The sequence below is a fragment of the Spodoptera frugiperda genome, chromosome 23, assembly GCF_023101765.2.
Source record: "Spodoptera frugiperda isolate SF20-4 chromosome 23, AGI-APGP_CSIRO_Sfru_2.0, whole genome shotgun sequence".
Classification (NCBI taxonomy): domain Eukaryota; kingdom Metazoa; phylum Arthropoda; class Insecta; order Lepidoptera; family Noctuidae; genus Spodoptera; species Spodoptera frugiperda.
The window spans coordinates 12,653,703-12,671,789 of NC_064234.1; the positions used below are offsets into that span (position 1 = coordinate 12,653,703).

Sequence of the window (18,087 nt, forward strand, 5' to 3'; positions counted from 1 at the left end):
GCGATTAACCATCGAGATTAATTACTGATCGTAATCCAAAATATTTTGTAAAAAACGTAACTTGATTCAGAGAAAAACTGTAGGAAAGCCATTCTTCGCATGAATGGGCCGGCTCTCTACTGGTACCGTCATGTGATAGGTATGCGCACTTTCCGCCCTACGATAAAAAAATGGATAAAAATAACCGATCTTTATCCCTTTTTTTTCGGCCGCAAGTGATACCTCATTCTGTTTCCTAAGTTAATGAAAAAATAGATGGAATCACACAAGGTAAGCGCTGTTTGGTACCCTCATATCAATTATTGTTATGAAGCGACGGCGATGGCTTGCCTTCGTTCGGTGCAGAGTTGGCGATGGGGACTCATACGCAACATGCCAGTAAGTTGTTAAATATTAATTCGTAGAAATATAAAGATGTATTAAAGCTTGTAAGTCTTTAGTTCGCAAATTGAATAACCTACTTAGTCAGTAGCACTTACAGCGGAACTTTTTAAAGCGTAGTCATAGTCTATTCTCTTTCTTAAAAACTACTTCTATTGTCTTTGCTGTGTGTTGACATTCGCAGAAATGGAAATTTTAGTGTCTTAACCGTAGTTACTTGAATTATGATTGTATCACAACACAATGTTACGTTTTGCCAACGGGCACCATCCCACAACCATTTTAAACTTACACAGTCAGATATTACCAGTGAAACTATAATATCTGCTACACAATGACAAGACCAACAGACCCTGAAGCATGCGCTTACGATGCTTTATTTAAAGGAGGTAAATACTGATGAGTGTTATATTAATCTAATTCTAATATCAAGCTCTCCTCTGCGCTGCCGTTATATTATATCTCCCAAAGTGGTTTAGTGCTTCAGCGGCTTCGTATCGTGTATCGGCCCAACTGGGCCTTATCTGTAGTGGTTTGATGGCTCTTTGAGGCGCGCGCAGGACACAACGCGCCGTACGCTTGGTTCTGGGTTCGCTTCCCGGAGGGCATGGTGGTACACAACCCATACGGGGAACACCGCCACCATATGCTCCACCTTATCGTCCTCGCAATGTTGTTGATACTCCACCGGTCACTCTCAAACTTGAATCACGATTGATTATCACAGTAAATAATATAATCGAAACGTTCAATCGAACTGTATTCTACATGATTGTCGTTACATAAATAAAATAATGATTGGTAATTGAATGGTAATAAAAAAGTTATATTCTGTTTTCTGAGTTAATAAAAAAATAGCTGGAATTATACAGGGTATGGAGCTCTGTTGGGTACACTTATGTCCATTTGTTGTACGAAACGACGGCGATGGCCCGCATTTGTGGGGTCTGGTGTTGGCGTTGGATACTCATTAGCAAATTGTCGGTAAGCTAATAAAATGTTATTAAACAGTTAAAGGATACCTAGAAAGACGTTGTATGGCAAATATATATTTTCAGGAGTTATCGGGTTTCAAAGATTTACTAAGGTTGAGCTAGCATGTGTTGCGTCGCGTAGGTCGATTCCTTATAGTCGATATTATCTTAGGTCTGGTAATACTGGGAGTGACATAATGACAGTGACAAATCCGCTGTAATGACAATGACAGTGTCACTGAAACCGACCATTTTCCTGTCGTATAATTTTTCACACCGAATTATGTAAAAGCCACAAAAATCCCAATAATCTTGTTTTTCGGTGAATGTTTTAACCATCAAATACTATAACACCTATAGTAAATCTGAATTTATCAATTTGTGGTGAAATATAAACAAAGTTCATAATGGCTAAAGAAAAAGAAAATCCCGAAGATATATACCGAAAAAAACTGGACATGTGCATTACAGATGCCATCATAAAAGGAGGTAAATATTTGTATTTATCCCAATTATTTAGTTGATTTATATACATACTAAGCACAGCTGATGTAGTTACCCCCACGATACTCTGTGGTATCCTTTAGTAGAGGTGTTGGATCTCAAGTGCTGTTTTCTAGTTAGATTACTTTCTGCTTACACTGATTAATATATTTTCTTATTGATAACCTTTCTATAGACGGCTGTTAGTAATGTACCATGTTACTCCAACAAAAGAATGTTTGGGTACTATTCCTAAATAAATTTGATAATGTTAAATGATGTTTCAGGTGGGGGCTTACTACTGGGTGGCTTGGCGTCGGTTCTTATATTTAAGAGGAGGTGGCCCATCACAACTGGTTTAGGCATAGGCATGGGTATTTCTTTCGCCAACTGCGAGTACGCTCTAAACAATAGAACTAATTCTCTTTAAGTGTAATTAGTTGTAGCGTCTACAGTTGTCAGGTAGGCATCATTTAGTGTATACTAGAGTAAGTAATACTGCTGCTATATTTATGTTGTATTTGTTTGTACATTTTTGTAAGATCACAATAATCCATTAGTCCAATGGTACGTTACATAGTATGGTATGGTTACATAGTAGCTTCAGTGCCGGCGTTCGGGGGGCTGATGACCCAGGGCGACAAATTCTGTGGGGCGCCGATGCCGCCGCCGCCGATGGGATCCTCAAAAAACTAACACTTGATATTGCTTCCCTCAAATGGGTGCCACAATATTTTCGCCCAGGGTATCAGTGGCCCTTACGCCGGCACTGAGTAGCTTGGTTTTATTTTTAATTTTAATAACAACATCAAAAGAGAAATAAAGTTATTTATACCGAAACTGTTTTGATTTTTGTTTTTAATTATGTCAATGTTCTTTCTTTATTATTGTTTGTTCTGATGAAGTAAAAATAGTTATTGTTTACCATCCATAGAGGCAAATGTTTTATATATTAATGTTTATGAGTTATACTGAGTCAAAATAAAGAAAATACAGTCATGAACTGTTCATAATATTTATTATACAAATGATGTAATCCCATAATTGTATGCTTACAGGTGGACATGGTGTAACAGACGCGCTAAGGCTAATAAATAGATGCAACATAGGTATGCAAGACTGTTTTCATGGCCTCTTTATTTAGTACATATAATGTCAAAAGATGAACACTGAAATTTTTAATGAAATATGCTGCTGTCTCATCACTACATTATGCAAAGTAACCTATGATAATGTACCCACATTGTTTTTAATGCATAGTTATGTGTTAAAACAATAATTTGATATTGAAAGTGTATAGAGACAATGATTTAACAATACTTCTTTTGTTCCAGCCTTGAAATGAAAAACTATAAGGCTATCAAAGCGATAGAAGCCACTAATGTTATCCGAAACCATTAGCTCTGTACCCTGTGACCATGACCAGCAGACCACTACATAGACCAATAATTGTTATGAAATAGATGCAGTTAAATTAATCAAACATTTGTTTTATTTTAGCCTGAAAACTATCTTAAGTTTAAGTTTGGTCTGGCTCCAGAATAGGGTAGACAGGGTATGAAAATTTCAAATCTAATTAGTCCATCAGTTAGATGATTAAAAATATAAGACTTGTATTTTTTCATTTTGTCACATAACTTTACTTGATATAATTGGAGTTAAGTTTAGGAGAGGGAGGTTGTGTCGTCACATTATCTTATAAAATGTAGTAAATCGAAAATATTTAATTTTGTAAGAAAAATTAAGTGTCAAATATTCTGACATAATCTACCAGACTAAAATAAAAAGAGAAGGATTCTCCCCTATTACATCTCTAGTCTTCTGTACAGTGGAGGTTAGTTTGTTACTATACTACCTACCTAGTATTTTAGCCATAATAGCCTATATGAAAAGGACACTGCAATTTACTTTGTAACACTCCCAACTCACACAAAGGAGAGCCTATAAAAGAGGAAATAGCAAACAAAATAAAACCCATAAATAAAGAACATTATTTATTATTTTATTGTACAAATCGATACTGGAATTAAGATAAAGGATAGATTAAGTGTATCTTAACAATAAAAATAATTTAAATACAACAATAATAATTATATTTTAGTAAGAATAGACAAGCTTTACCAACAACCCATATACAGACACCCAACATGGTGATAACTTTACTATAAAACATGGCAACACAGGTTAAACAGCACATTTATAAATACAGTTCCGTATTGGGGGGAGCCACTGTCGTTACGCGCTGACCATCCTTGGAGAACACATAAATACTCTAATGTGACATTTAAAAAGTAAACATTCAACAAGTGCCATCATTTTAACAGATAACAACAAATATGTAAAATTCCAAACATCAACTGTAAAGTATGAACTATTTATTTTAATAAAATATTTGATTACAACTATTGTCTAGATTGGGTCCAACAGAATGCGCATGCAACAAATTATAGTACAAGTCCCACCAATAAACATCATAGAACAGATACAATGATAACAATCACATAGTTACACATTTTGTTAGATTTATACAAATTTGTCTTTTTATTCATCAAACAATTTCATTTTGTAGAAAAATGCACTTTATTGTTACCATACACAGGGTTCGAAAACAATGCTTAAATTAATTGTCATGCGTAAACACTTAGAAAAACATTAAAAAATAATACATTTTATAGAAGACGCAAGTGATTTTAAGAATACTACCCACTGTACAGCCATAGTCACAAAGTACTAAATAACATTCACCGGCAAGAAATGTTCACAAGAAAATAAAATTGCACTTTTATCATAAATATACCGACTATGACCTACGTACAGACTACAATATGGCAATAACTATAATTAACTAAATTATTATAAAGTAACATTTGGTAATACATTTGACTAGTACATTGTTCGGGACAACCGATTACACTCAGGAACAATAATAAACAAGAATTTTAATTGTATTATAAACAAAGTTAATACTACAATAACTATTAAAATACTAATACAATAGCGATTTGTCTAGCAATCCGAAAAATAAATGTTCGTTACTTTGACTTAGTTTTGCAAGAGTACTTTCAAGTTTACATATAACCTAGTACGATAAAACTATTATGTTAGGACATTTTCCCAACATTTATTCATCCCAATCCTGTATTTATTCACCCCTTGAATTCTATTTACCCCGTTTTACAATAATCTAAATATGAGGTAAAATGTTCACACACGTATGATTTATATTGAAGTTGTTTAATTTCAGAACTTTTATTACTGACATCAATCCCAGAAGCTCTGCGAGCATGCTAATTTTTCAGGTGCTATAAAGTTTTTGAGAAAATAATGTACTAGTAAAGGGTAAATTTGTATCAAAACTTGTCAAAGTAACGAGCCTACGTACATAGCCACGTAGTTTGTTTGCTTTATAATAAATTTGTTCTCTAGCTTTCAACAGGCAATATTACGAAGCTCAATCAAATTTACTAGAAGGTAGAATGTATAAAGATTTAAAAAGGTGTAAAGTTACTATTACATGTCGCGTTGGATATCGGTTCCTATTTCTATGTTGGAATAGAAATCGTGGCACATTTTTATTGGTCCGCGTGGTTCAACATTGAAATAAAGATATTGTCTACATCAAAATTATCATTACCAACATATTTCAATTCAGATTACTTTTTATGGTATAAGCCGGTAAACGCGCAGACAGATCAACTGATGGTAAGCAATCGCCGTCGCCCATAGACTCCCGAAAACAGAGGCGTTGCCGGCCTATTGGGAGTTAGGAATTTAAGGGTTGTTAGGGAATCGGGTATTAGGAAGATTAGGAAGGGGACCTCCGTCATCATGGAAGCCGTCAGTGCCGGCATAAGGGCCACTGACACCCCGGGCGAAAATATTGTGGCGCCTACTTAAGGGAAGCAATATCAAGTAGTAGTAGTTTTAATTTTTTTGGCGCCCCCCAGAATTTGTCGCCCTGGGCCATCGCCCCATCACGCAGACCCCCCCCCCCCCCTAACGCCGGCACTGGAAGCCGTAATGTTTGTAATATTACACAATTAGTTTTACTTACACAAAAACTGTTGGAAGTCGCAAAACTTATTGTTATAGCAATAGGAATCGAAGTCCACACCAACATGTAACATTGTATCGATCAATGAGGTGCAGTGCCGACATACCGTCCTTACTTCATTGTACTCTATAAAACTAGTTATTGTGATATTGTGAAGACAAATTGCTAATTTACAGCTAATATTATAATTTATTTATATAAAAGTGTGAATATTTGTTTTTATTTCTCTTAATTTATTATTTGAACGAGGACCGGTGTGAATTGGTGCTGTTTTATTTTCAGTAGAGGGCGCTGATGGAGTTTATGGTCTATGTAGTTGTTAGAAGATAGTCGTCCAATATACAGGACATTAAAAAGGTTTGTTCAATAAGACCATAACCCCCATTAACGCTTCTAGCGGTTAACCCTTAGGTACCAAATGACCACGTTAACATGCGAGGCAAATACAAAACATATAAATCGACACCAGCAATTTATACTACGCTAACTCGAAATTTGGAAAAAATTTTTTATGCCAAGTTGCTTAAAATGTGTGTTTACATACGTCATAAAAAAATTGAGAAGAAATATGCAAAAATAAGAAAGTTATATCTCTTAAAACGCTAAGTAAAGGTTCTTTTTGAAATCACTCGATTTATACTACGCCAACTATTATTAGCGGAGTGTGCGCGCGGATAACTTTGGTCAAAGTCCGTGCAAAACTGCACTAACTCATAGTTAGCGTAGTTTAGTGCGTTCGTGTGTATACTTGTTCGTTTGTAAAATGAACGACTTAGCGACTTTTACGTAGTAAATACTTATGTGTTAACGTATTAATTAGTTTATTAATGGTACGTTGACTATTCTTTTTGTAAGTAAGTACATTTCTTTATAAAAATATTGAAATATGCATCAGATGATTGATCATGCACTACGACCTCCCGTACTACACTACGCTAACATAAGTTAGACGTGTATAAGATGTATCATTTTTTTGATGAATTACGTTTATATACGGCTAACTTGCGCTAAATCAAAAAATAGAAATAATTAAGGAAATATAAATATGAGATATTACAATGAATAAATTAAATATTAAGCATACCAAATTTCAAAAAAGTATCTTAATTAATGTTAAAGTTATCACGTTTTTCCCTTTAAACGCCTCTACTGTAAAGTACGCTTTTTGAGTTAGCGTAGTATAAATTGCTGGTGTCGAAATGAACACAGTTATATAAACCTTGTAAACGAATACAATGAAATGAATTAAACTTATATAAATAGTTTGTATATTATTATAGTCATTAGCTAGATGGACGTAGCTATGCATAAGTGTTCATGTAATTTTTCCTGACATTTAGTGACGCAAAACTTGAAATATAGTAGAATTTAATTTATTTATATCTCTTCAAATACTAGTTATGGTAAAAAAACTTTATCTTTGTGAATACAGTAAAGTTACCGCAATTGTATCAATTATTAACTGCCAAGGATGTGATTGTATGTACGTATTTTGATATTTTCAAATACTTAAATTATATTTCAATGTACATACAACGAAACACTTTTGCACAACTACATCCATATTACATTCCTCAATACGACTCGAGTTCCAACACCGGCCTCCGAACGTTTTAAACTTCGAGCTACAATAAAGCTAATACCTATACAGTAGGAGAATCAGTTCGCCTACTATTCAACATAGGCACTAATACAATTTGGCCTAGTACTCTGGACACACTTCTTTTGAACACACGTTACAAGGCAGCTCTCAAATATATTAAATATCTCCATAAGTAGAGGTAACCAGCATTTATTCATTATTACGATTGTAACAAACCTTTTTGTAAGGATGGAAAATCATCAAATGATTTCATCGTTATTATAAGACATGAGCCGTCCACCACTGAATATGATCTTCCAGAATCAACCGGTTAGAGGCGACCCACACCTAGTAGCTCCCTTTGCCTTTTACCTGATGGCTTTGTACGAGTTTGTTTCACGGTTAACGAGACCGCGTTCGGCGCTCATTGGTTGGTCATTGGAGCCGCCCAATCAGTACCCGTACATAACGTCGAAGGCGGTCTCATATTGGTTTCGTTAAATGTTAAAACAAACTCGTACTAAACCCTCTGATATCAAATTAACTGTCCCACTAGACAAATGACATAAATGTTTACGATAAAATATTTCATAAGTTAATGTCACATCGACTAACGTCTATGCCGTTTATCTAATAAGGTTGCGCCGCCATATTTATATGCGAGTGTCAATAGCAATGTGTCCACAGTAACATTCGATAAGTATTACACTTGTTCACTCGACTGTACCGTGCAGTACAGTCACACAGAGTACCACGCAACGCGAGCTCGTGATAACCCGACACCATAATATAATTAATTATGTCGGATACGCAACTTTTCGAATCGTAGTCTGAAAACTATCTTATTCTCTTTACATAAGGCCCCTTTTAGAAAAGTATAGTTTCGTAGCTGCTTTACAAATTACCTAAGTTTGAAAACTATAGCTGGAAGCTGCTGGTTTTGTCTCAATAAAGTTTTAGTAACGGTTCAGGCGGGACTGACTTGATTGGTCCCTTTGACAATATTCATAATTTGAGGTTTATCCTCACGCTGAAATAAATAAGTCGATTTCAACAATCTATTGACCTTAACATTTCCCAGATCTCAGACTACGATTCGAACGAGCGATCTCAACTCCTAACTCGGTCATCAGCTCTAAGGCAAACCGTTACGAATAATTATCACACTTATTTATAATCTATGGTCGAAAAACGGCAATAACCGGGCAGTATATTTCCTTAACAACGACGAAAAAATACAAGAAATTATTGAAAATAAAAATTGTTTGTACCATGATGCGTTTTGGCGTAACTAGGAATCGCGTTTCAATAGTAATACAAGTTTTAAAAGGAAGCCCTAAAGGATTATATCGAAGACATAATTTTAAACAATAGTCATAATCAACTCGACACAGTGTAAACAATTTAACAACAATATGAATCGTAAAGATGTCAGACAAACAACACTATAGTTCAACACCGAAAACCATTGTCGACAATACTCAGGACATCAACAAACACGGCACAAAAAAATCAACAATCAGATCTTTATAATAAGATTCAAACAGTTCACCTAAAATCAACAATTTTGATTAATTATAATAAACAACTTGCATGACAACAATAATCACAAAACGCAAGTGTATCATACCTACATCCCCTTAAACAATCAACCCCCTTCCCCCGTCCCCCTTCCTAGTTACGTCACAACGTGTCACGTGTGTGTGTGTACAGAGTAGTGTGTGTGTGTGTGCTCACTTGGTAGTCATGTCGGGCCAGTAGTTGATGTAGTAGCGGTGGGTGCTGCCCTCGAACAGGCGGTCCAGCCAGTTCTCCAGCCCGTCCAACAGGTTCTCTGTTGATCGTACAATGGCAGGTTTAGTTTGTTTGGTAAACTAATAGGCTACTTTCCTACTAGTCAAATTCAATACTTTTTTCGAAACGTCAAAAACGATATTTTCTATGAACTTTGTATGAAATAGTGCGTTATGACGTCATAAGTTTTTGACGTCAAATAGCAGACTTATTTCTAGAAATTTAGCTAGAAAAAATCGAAAATTAAATAGTTCATCAAATTTATGAATGAGAGTGTGTTTTTTTTTTAATATTTTATTGTATTGAAAAGTTGTAATAATCTAGACACACGGCAGTGTGTCCGCCAAGTTCGAGCAAAAAACCGACACACCGGCCGTGGGTTATATTACACGAACCATTTCAGCCAAGTTCGACACCTATAACTCAAAATCTATTTTATCTACGCATATGAAATTTCTAGTATCTGTCGAGCCTACTTACTTATCTAAAATACAAAATTTCATTAATGTACCTATGAAGGTCTTGAGATATTGACGTCAGAAAATCGCTATTTTTACTATACACTCACTGACTGACTCACTCATCAAAAACCTAGACCACTTCCAATGGTCGTATTGACTTGAAATTTGGTTTGGAGGTAGGTCTTTGGGTCAAGGTAAAGGAAAAAATCTGAAAATGGCCAAGTGTGAGTCGGTTTTAAAAATAATGAAGGTGTAAATTCATACCCCTAAGGAACTAAAACAAAAAAATTATCTATATCTTCCAATGTTCGTACCGACCTAAAATTCGTTACGAAGTGCTTTGTATTTAGTCAAAGTAAAGTAAAATAGCGAAAAAATAAAAATAAAACTTAACGCGCGTTAAATGAAATCCCACCCAAAACATAAATGTGAAAGCACTGCCAAGTTCGATAACCAGAATGCTTCGCCTATAAAAGAAGTGAGATCTAAATAAGTGTTCCATACACAGACCTCAGTTAAAAATGATATAACTTGGCAAGTTTTAATAGAAAATTAATACTTGACTCAGCGCCCGTTTAGTAGGTTTATAACAAAGTGTTGAAAACTTGCCAACTTGTTATATCAATAACTGAAGTTATGTTGGAACTTGTACTTATTTAGATCTCACTTCTTTTATAGGCGAAGCATTCCAATATTATCGAACTTGGCAGCCTTTCACATTTATGTTTTGGGTGGGATTTATTTTTGACCGAGGATAGTACCCAATTGTAGTCGACAATTTCAAAGATCAAGTTCTCAATTTAAATAATCAACTAGAGTATCACATCTAAAATCTTTCTTTCACTTTGTTGTACAGAAAAATAGAGCACTGTATACCTTGCATGAGTACGGGCGGGTCCGTGGCCTCGTCTGCCGATGAAGAGTCGGGCGAGGTGTGGAACCCGATGAAGGCGCCCGCTTCGGGGTCGAACGTACCCGTCTCGCCCAGAGACCGCGTCATACGACTCATACGCTGGAACCGAACGAGAATAAAACTCCATGACGTTTCAGGTTTAAAAGTTCAGTGCTAACATATAACATTATTTATTTTAAAGTAGATAAAACCCTGAAAATCCTATCATAGAAAATTTGCTATTGTGTATTTTTATTTGTTGTTTCAAAGTGTGATGTAGGTATGTTCGTAAATGCATTCATGATACAGGAGAAAATTCTAGTGTGGTGCAACGTTACGTACCTTGTGCGGCTTGGTACACTCGGGGTGCTTGGCGTGGTAGATGCAGAAGTACTTGCGGTGCGGGTTGAGCGCCAGCACGGTGCCGACGCAGTTCCGCGCGTTGAGGCGCAGCTCGGCGCCGCCCAGCGACAGCTGCAGCACGCGCGCGAACCAGCCCGCGCCGCGCTCCACGCACAGGTACGCGAACACCAGCGTCTTGTTCCTGCAACCCCGACGCGTTGTATGACATGTGCAAACGAGAACATTCAACGGTAAGCAATCTGTTTTTATTTCTTTAATCCTTTAATACTTCCATTCTCAGTTTTTCCATTACAAAGATAATGCTCACATATAAAGAGAGGTACTCACTTGCGATATGGCCACACGATCTTATGGAACTTGGAGAGTAGTTGCACGCGACTCTGCATGTCTACCAGTAACACAATCGTCCGGCAACCAGGCTTCAACAGTCTGTGGAACAAGATTATCATTAAACTTACTAAACTACTACAAAAATCAATTGCTGTTCGTCAGTCTCGTTAAAACTCGACAACGGCTGGACCAATTAGAATTATTTGTAGAAGTCCAGGGAAGGATTAAAAGGTGAGACCTTTTTTTTTTAAGTTGGTACGAAGTTTGTTTGCAATATGGGCATTGGCAGCAAAATCATTACAAAACTATCCTTACTTCGCGCATGCACGTCAACTTACCTAACCAGTCCATTATACTTCTCGGCCCTCAGCTCGTGCAGTCTGAGTTCCGAGCTCGGCTCGTTGTTGTTCTTCTTGCCGACGCCATTCTGTTTCTTCCTCTCTTCCTTCTGCCGCTGCACTGACTCTTCTTCTACACGTCTGTTGATAGACAAAGTTAGTTTAATTTCGCAAGTATACAAAGCGGTTTTCGAGTTCAATAATTATTTGAACTGAACTGATTTTGCTTTTGTTGCCCCGGCAACCCGTAAGGTAGTCCGGATCTAGTTAGCCCTACTGGGCCCCATCTGTGGTGGTTTGATGGCTTTTTGAGGCGGAACGCTCGACACTGATTCTGGTCAGACGGCGAGCTACCTTCGCTCGTGATAGTTATCACATGTGTAGTGTGTATATAGTTCAGATGGGGCCCAGTAGGGCTGATGCCTGATCCGAAGCTGCGGACTACCTAGCGGGTTTACCGGGGCTCCAGTTCGAAAAGCAGGAGTAGGAACGGGGTGGTTTTTAGTCAGTAAGAGTCTGACACTCCCTCCCGCTTCGCCCAAGGCGAGAGAAGTCATTGGATGATTTTCCCCCTTAAAAAAAAGTATGTATATAGTTACATGAGGTAGGCCATGAGGTACCCGGCGGCGAGCACGGTGGCGACGGTGGCGAGCACGGAGATGGCGGACAGTGCGCGCTGACTGCGCAGCCCGTGATAGTTATAACATATGTAGCGAGTATATAGTTACATGAGGTAGGCCATGAGGTACCCGGCGGCGAGCACGGTGGCGACGGTGGCGAGCACGGAGATGGCGGACAGTGCGCGCTGACTGCGCAGCCCGTGATAGTTATAACATATGTAGCGAGTATATAGTTACATGAGGTAGGCCATGAGGTACCCGGCGGCGAGCACGGTGGCGACGGTGGCGAGCACGGAGATGGCGGACAGCGCGCGCTGACTGCGCAGCCCGTGCGCGGCGCGCTCGCCCCACTCGCACAGCGCCACCACCGCGCGCCACACCGCGCCCAGCGCCGCCTCGTCCAGCAACTCCTGGGGGGGGGCATACAGTAAGTACCTATTGATACCGCCTCCAATCCTAAGTAAAATAGTCATTACTGCACCGACCTGTACATGAGCTTCATACGCCATCACTTCGGTAGGTTTCAACAACCTCTTGATGAGCTGGTCGAGTGCTCGCTTGGTCTCATTCAGTCTCTCGTGGTACTTCAGTAACTCCTCCCTGAGGACAGGGTCCGAGGGGAAGTGGTCGGAGGAGCAGTGCGCGTGGTTGCAGCTCGGCCACGTCTCGTTCAACCACTCGTACTGGATGCGCGTGGCCTCGCGGCGCCAGATAATGACGATCCGATGCTCCATCTCTGATATATCGCTGCCTGTTGAGTTTTATGTTAATATAAAAATTGTCGGACTTGAACTTTATTAATAATGCTATTAAAAGTACGTAAATTAGTTTATTCAAATTACATTTGGCAGGGACAATAGGTCTTAAAACTTCACTAACGCTATCTAGAAGTTCCACAGAAGACTTACCAGATCCATTAGCGATGGCATGTATGAAGGCGGGCTGTTTGTGCGCGTAGACATAGGCGTAGTGCAGGCGGTCGGAGGGCGTGCGCGCCAGCTCGCGCAGTGCGCGGCGCGCGGCGGCGGCGGGCCCGCGCGTCCCCCCCGCAGCCCCCGCCGCGCCCCCGCACACCAGTACACAACACAGGCGGCGCCGCGCCGCGCGCCACTCCACAGGACACACGCTCTCGAACACACTCTGTACACATCACACACTGTCTTTGTACTGTACACACTTTTTTTGAGGAAGGAAACATTTATCAAACGGTTCCTCCCGCCTTTGGTGAAGCTGGACGTGAGGGGGTGCCAGACTCTTACTAACGTCTTCTGTTAAGACTCGCACTATATGCCACCGCTACATACAACTCGTTAAGATGCGAAAATCGGGACAATATTAATTCTGTCTTATTTAAACTTGTGGATCAATACACTTTTTGAGAAGGAAAAACAAAGAGACTTGATTTACCTAAATCTTGAACTAGCGCGGCGGGCAATCCTTTACCAAACCACAGAAAAAACTTTTAAACTACCTAATTTAAATAGCAGTTGTTCCCCTTACCTGCGAGGACAGCCTGGGCAGCAGTAGCATCTGGTTGGCCTCGATGAGCTGGTGCAGGGTCTCGGAGGGGATCTCGTTGGTGCTGACGATGGCGGCGGGCTCCTCGCTGTCCTCCTTCAGCAGCACCATCGTGTCCATGTCGCGCTGCACCTTGTACCGCGCCGTCACGTTCAGCGTGTCGCGGGATCGCATGTCTACGAAACTGGAGTCAATGCGGTCTATTACTAAAATGATAGTAGGCTAAGAACTGTGTAACGTTTCTATTTTGTATTTGTATTTGATGACAGATAAAAAGTAATTAAAGCAAGGAGAGGATTTTTTAATGACTAAAGGTCGGTTTATACTAGCGCAGAGTCGAAGCGCATGGAAGCGTCTTTCTAAAACTGAACATAGGACTTTAAAAGGCGCACGCGTTCTTCGGAATCCGCGTCTGCGCACGAATGTTCTTTTTAAAATCTCAGAAATAATGTGTGTGTTACGCTGTGGAGGTTGAATTTATTATGTGCAGTTTTGGATAGATGCTTCGACTCTGCGCTAGTATAAATTGACCCTAACATGAAAAATATACTTTTATAATTAGCTAGATTTGTGCAATCCGCTGATCAATATTAATATCAGCAACTACAGAGAAATTCTTAAAGTTAAAAGATAAATAACTAAAGTACCATTTATAAGCCGTTGCTTACCCAAACGCGACTCTATCTCTATAGTGGAATGCAGTGATGAGGTATCTGAAGCGCATCGTCTGCCGCTCCTCGAAGATCAACGCCTTCACTTTATTGTCCTCGAAGTCCGACACGAAGCCGTCCACGTTGCTGTCCGATATCGTGCTAACCAGTTTATAGGGGAATTTCCAACGTATGAACTCTGTGTACAAAGGCATAAGGTTCAATGTCGCAAAACATAGTTTAGTATTAATAAAACATTATTTTTCTAAGTTACTCAGGTTTGGGGCCATGCCATTCTATCAAAATATCTATTTTATTTTGGTTGTTTTCCTTCCATTATATGTTCTTCACCCCTTAATATACGATTTTCAACCCTAATCAGTATAATTAATAATAACTCACCTAAAATTTTAGGTAGCGACGATAGTGGCTCCTTATACATATAAATATGTTTGTCTAAAATGAAGGTAAGGCAGGGCACTCCATGTACCCCCACTCGGCGTGCCAGGTTGGCCTCGTGGCCCGCGTGCACGGTTGCCATGGTAACGCCGAGCGGCTGCAGAGCTTCCACCAGCCGTCGCCAGGCGGCAGCTGAGCGCACACAGTCGAAACACCAGTCCGTGTAGAATAGAACTAGTGCTGGCGTATGAATGCTTTTTTCGACTATATTGTTTTCGAAGTGGCTGAAAGGAAGAATTTTTCATTAACATTATTATCAGTGGGAAAATGCACTCTGCTATAAGGGTTATAAGGTTGATGGTTACACACTTACCGCGCAGTAATTGATAGTTTATGGAACAACGTAATATCTTGGTCTTGTGTTCGGAAGTGTGTCCCGAAGAAATCTTCGAACGGATCGTTACTGTAACAAAATAATCATAATTTTATTAGGAAGGTTTGAGTGACGTCAGTAAAGGGCGACATAAACATATTAGGGCCTAATTAAAAGTAATTCCATTGTGTACATTAAATCAGGGGAGAGATTGATGAATGTGAAATACCATTAATGCTTACTCTAATACAGTAAAATGCTAAAAGTAATTTTATTTCTTATTGATATTGATAAGACTGATATTTGCGTGTATGTTACAACCGTGAATTTTTTCACCTTGACCGAACACAAATTGCATATTGTTTTAGTCGTTTTCGAATATCATTGGCATTCAATAAGAATGCACAAGGAAAATTATGTTTATTTTTATCTCCTACTCATCATTTCCGAAAAGTCCGGATGTAAGGAAATTCCAAATTAATGTTTCATAATCTACAAAGTGTTGGCAGTGATGTTACACTGCTACTGCAGTTTAGTTTGTATGTTAACTTTATGGGTGAAAAAATGTGCTATAAATTAGTTACTTTAACAAATGAATTCACACTATACATAATTTAATAACGACGTGTATCTATGAGGTCGTCCTTTTCTGAGGTATTATAAAGTTACATTGCAGGGTTCTATTAAATCCATCAAAAGATGGTATATTGTTAGTACCCCGACTTACGCGAATTCGGAGATAAGTAGTTTTTCATTTTGATTGCCGCGGGTATATTATTACACCCTTGACTACACTTTCTTACGAGCATTTGTTTTCAACAGTTTTCTGTCAGCAGTCAAACATAACATAACATAACATAAAAACTATATGTATAGGCAATCATAATAAAATAACCATTATTTCCGCAACCTACTCTATTGCTACGAATATATCATTTATATGGAGTTGTTCTCTAGATCGTAAAACTATTTATGGACAGTTGAATACAAGTTTATGTACAACAACAGGGAACCGTAAACATGAGTGATTCATGATGAAAGATTGCCAATCTCTTGTAAGGGCTGTGTTGAAAAACATTTACATGAATCATGGATTGCTATGAAGGCAGAAATGCATAGTATACTGACTTTTTATTTTCAAATAGCTTTTGATATATATTACATGGTCTCTATTTAATGGGCAATTATTTTAACTTTACAGCAATTTCTGGTGTAGCAGATTTATTTAGGTCACATCTTACAAAACAACCAATTTAGTCTGTAAATAAAATAGCTAGTTAGGGATGTGGTGTTGGCAAAAGATTCTGTGAATTAATAATTAGCATGACATATAAAATACTTGTACTTATTGGTGTAAGCATTGACATTTCTTCTGCGGAAAGTGATTATTATAAAATTTTCATTTAATTGAGAATATTTTTTTGAAATTTAAATGTATGTGAGAATGTAAGAAAGAATAATAAATTGTATACTTCAGTTGCAAGTGAAGAGTTGAGGAATGATATAAAACACGTTATTGTAAACAGCTGATCTATTTCATGAATAAAGACCTTCCACAATCTCAAATACAATTTTATTTTTCAGATGTTCACTTGTTTGTCTATTCTATGCATTCAGTCACTCATAGAATATTTCTCATTATAATAGAAACTAAGGAATGAATAATCCATAGGTAATATTATTTTTGTTTCCCGATAACTGTACAAATAAGAATGTTTTGGGAATTAATCAAATTGCTGTGAATTTATTGTTTCAGCATAACACAGTTATGTAGGTATTTACAACATTAACCTATAGTACCTTTTAGATCCATCGCTAGTATTAATAAAAAAAGATAATTTCAAACTTACCTAAATCTAGCATATTGGCTGTAATCATGCCGGGGTTTATAAAGGTGGTCGTCTTCGTTCGTAATGCCATAGTAATCATATGCCTGTCTCCGCTCAGTGTCTGACAACAGTTCATATGCTTGTTTGATCTCTACAAAACGAGCTGCCGCATCTGGATGCTCATTCTTATCAGGATGCCTGTAATAAATTATAGACTGAGTAAGTTCATAGAGCACATGGTTTGGGTATCATTGTTTAGTACACTCTGCACTAATCTGTTGAGGTCTTTGTAGTATCGGTTTATTCACATATAGAGCTCTAATTATACTATTACCAGCTAAAGAACATAGAATAAAATTTGTTGAGACCTGTACAGTATGTTTAAACTATTAAGCCTCATTTCCTAGGTAGTAAATAATAAATTCCTACAATGAAGATATTATACTTACCACTCTTTAGCGAGTTGCCTGTAAGCTTTGCGTATTTCAGGTAATTTAGCCTTGGGGTGTATTCCCAAAATTTTGTATGGGTCACCGATTTTCTGAGCCACTAGCAACGGGCACAATGCGAGCACCAACACCGCCCACAGCCATCGCCCTTTCCATCCCTTGTATTTCCATTGCATATTACCAAACAGTTTCTTTAACAACCCTGCCGAATAAAACCTTCGTGATCTTCAAGATATTTTTCATAGCAAAATCCTGCCCGCAGCAATGGAACACATGACTGATGTATGTGAATTTAACACGGAATACTCAAAAACTGTTATCAGTCATTTGTCTTAAAATAGAACGGCTGAAAATTCGTGAAATTCTAAAATCTCACAAAAATTACAAAATGTCAATTGGACTAAACCACAGTCAATCCTTGTTGTTTTTCTGCGCAACTATCAAAGACAAAGTACAGTCAGTGTAGAATAGAATTAATCAATAAAAACTTAATTTATAATTTAGTTTTTCTCGAGTATGCGTAATATAATATTTGATATATGATTATTTTTTCTAGTAAATTTAGACAGCCTTTAATGTAGATTTACTACGAATTTT

The 18,087-nt window shown here is 38.0% G+C and overlaps 2 protein-coding genes across 4 annotated transcripts; one reads left to right on the top strand and one right to left on the bottom strand.

Moving 5' to 3' along the window:
* Positions 1 to 617: 617 nt before the first annotated feature.
* On the top strand, positions 618 to 3,321 carry LOC118266924 (MICOS complex subunit Mic10). Of its 3 annotated transcripts, none has more exons than XR_004782907.2 (4): positions 618 to 770; positions 1,254 to 1,365; positions 1,440 to 1,844; positions 2,126 to 2,228. XR_004782907.2 is itself a non-coding variant. In XM_035580574.2 (3 exons), exons 1-2 carry the CDS (start codon positions 1,763 to 1,765, stop codon positions 2,266 to 2,268), a joined length of 225 nt encoding a protein of 74 aa, XP_035436467.1. In that variant the 5' UTR covers positions 1,558 to 1,762; the 3' UTR covers positions 2,269 to 2,300; positions 2,897 to 2,929. The 3 variants fall into 3 exon arrangements, 1 of the variants encoding a protein (XP_035436467.1); XR_007706807.1 differs by lacking the exons at positions 618 to 770; positions 1,254 to 1,365 and adding exons at positions 2,897 to 2,947; positions 3,173 to 3,321 and having other exon boundaries at positions 1,556 to 1,844; positions 2,126 to 2,326; XM_035580574.2 differs by lacking the exons at positions 618 to 770; positions 1,254 to 1,365 and adding an exon at positions 2,897 to 2,929 and having other exon boundaries at positions 1,558 to 1,844; positions 2,126 to 2,300.
* A 498-nt stretch (positions 3,322 to 3,819) lies between these two features.
* On the bottom strand, positions 3,820 to 17,930 carry LOC118266789 (dnaJ homolog subfamily C member 16). The gene is made up of 14 exons (XM_050703181.1): positions 17,491 to 17,930; positions 17,063 to 17,239; positions 15,213 to 15,302; positions 14,843 to 15,123; positions 14,459 to 14,639; positions 13,773 to 13,974; positions 13,181 to 13,412; positions 12,758 to 13,023; positions 12,510 to 12,682; positions 11,653 to 11,793; positions 11,312 to 11,413; positions 10,964 to 11,165; positions 10,606 to 10,741; positions 3,820 to 9,308 (listed from the first exon to the last, which is right to left on the bottom strand). Exons 1-14 carry the CDS (start codon positions 17,664 to 17,666, stop codon positions 9,208 to 9,210), a joined length of 2,460 nt encoding a protein of 819 aa, XP_050559138.1. The 5' UTR covers positions 17,667 to 17,930; the 3' UTR covers positions 3,820 to 9,207.
* Between the last annotated feature and the right edge of the window lie 157 nt (positions 17,931 to 18,087).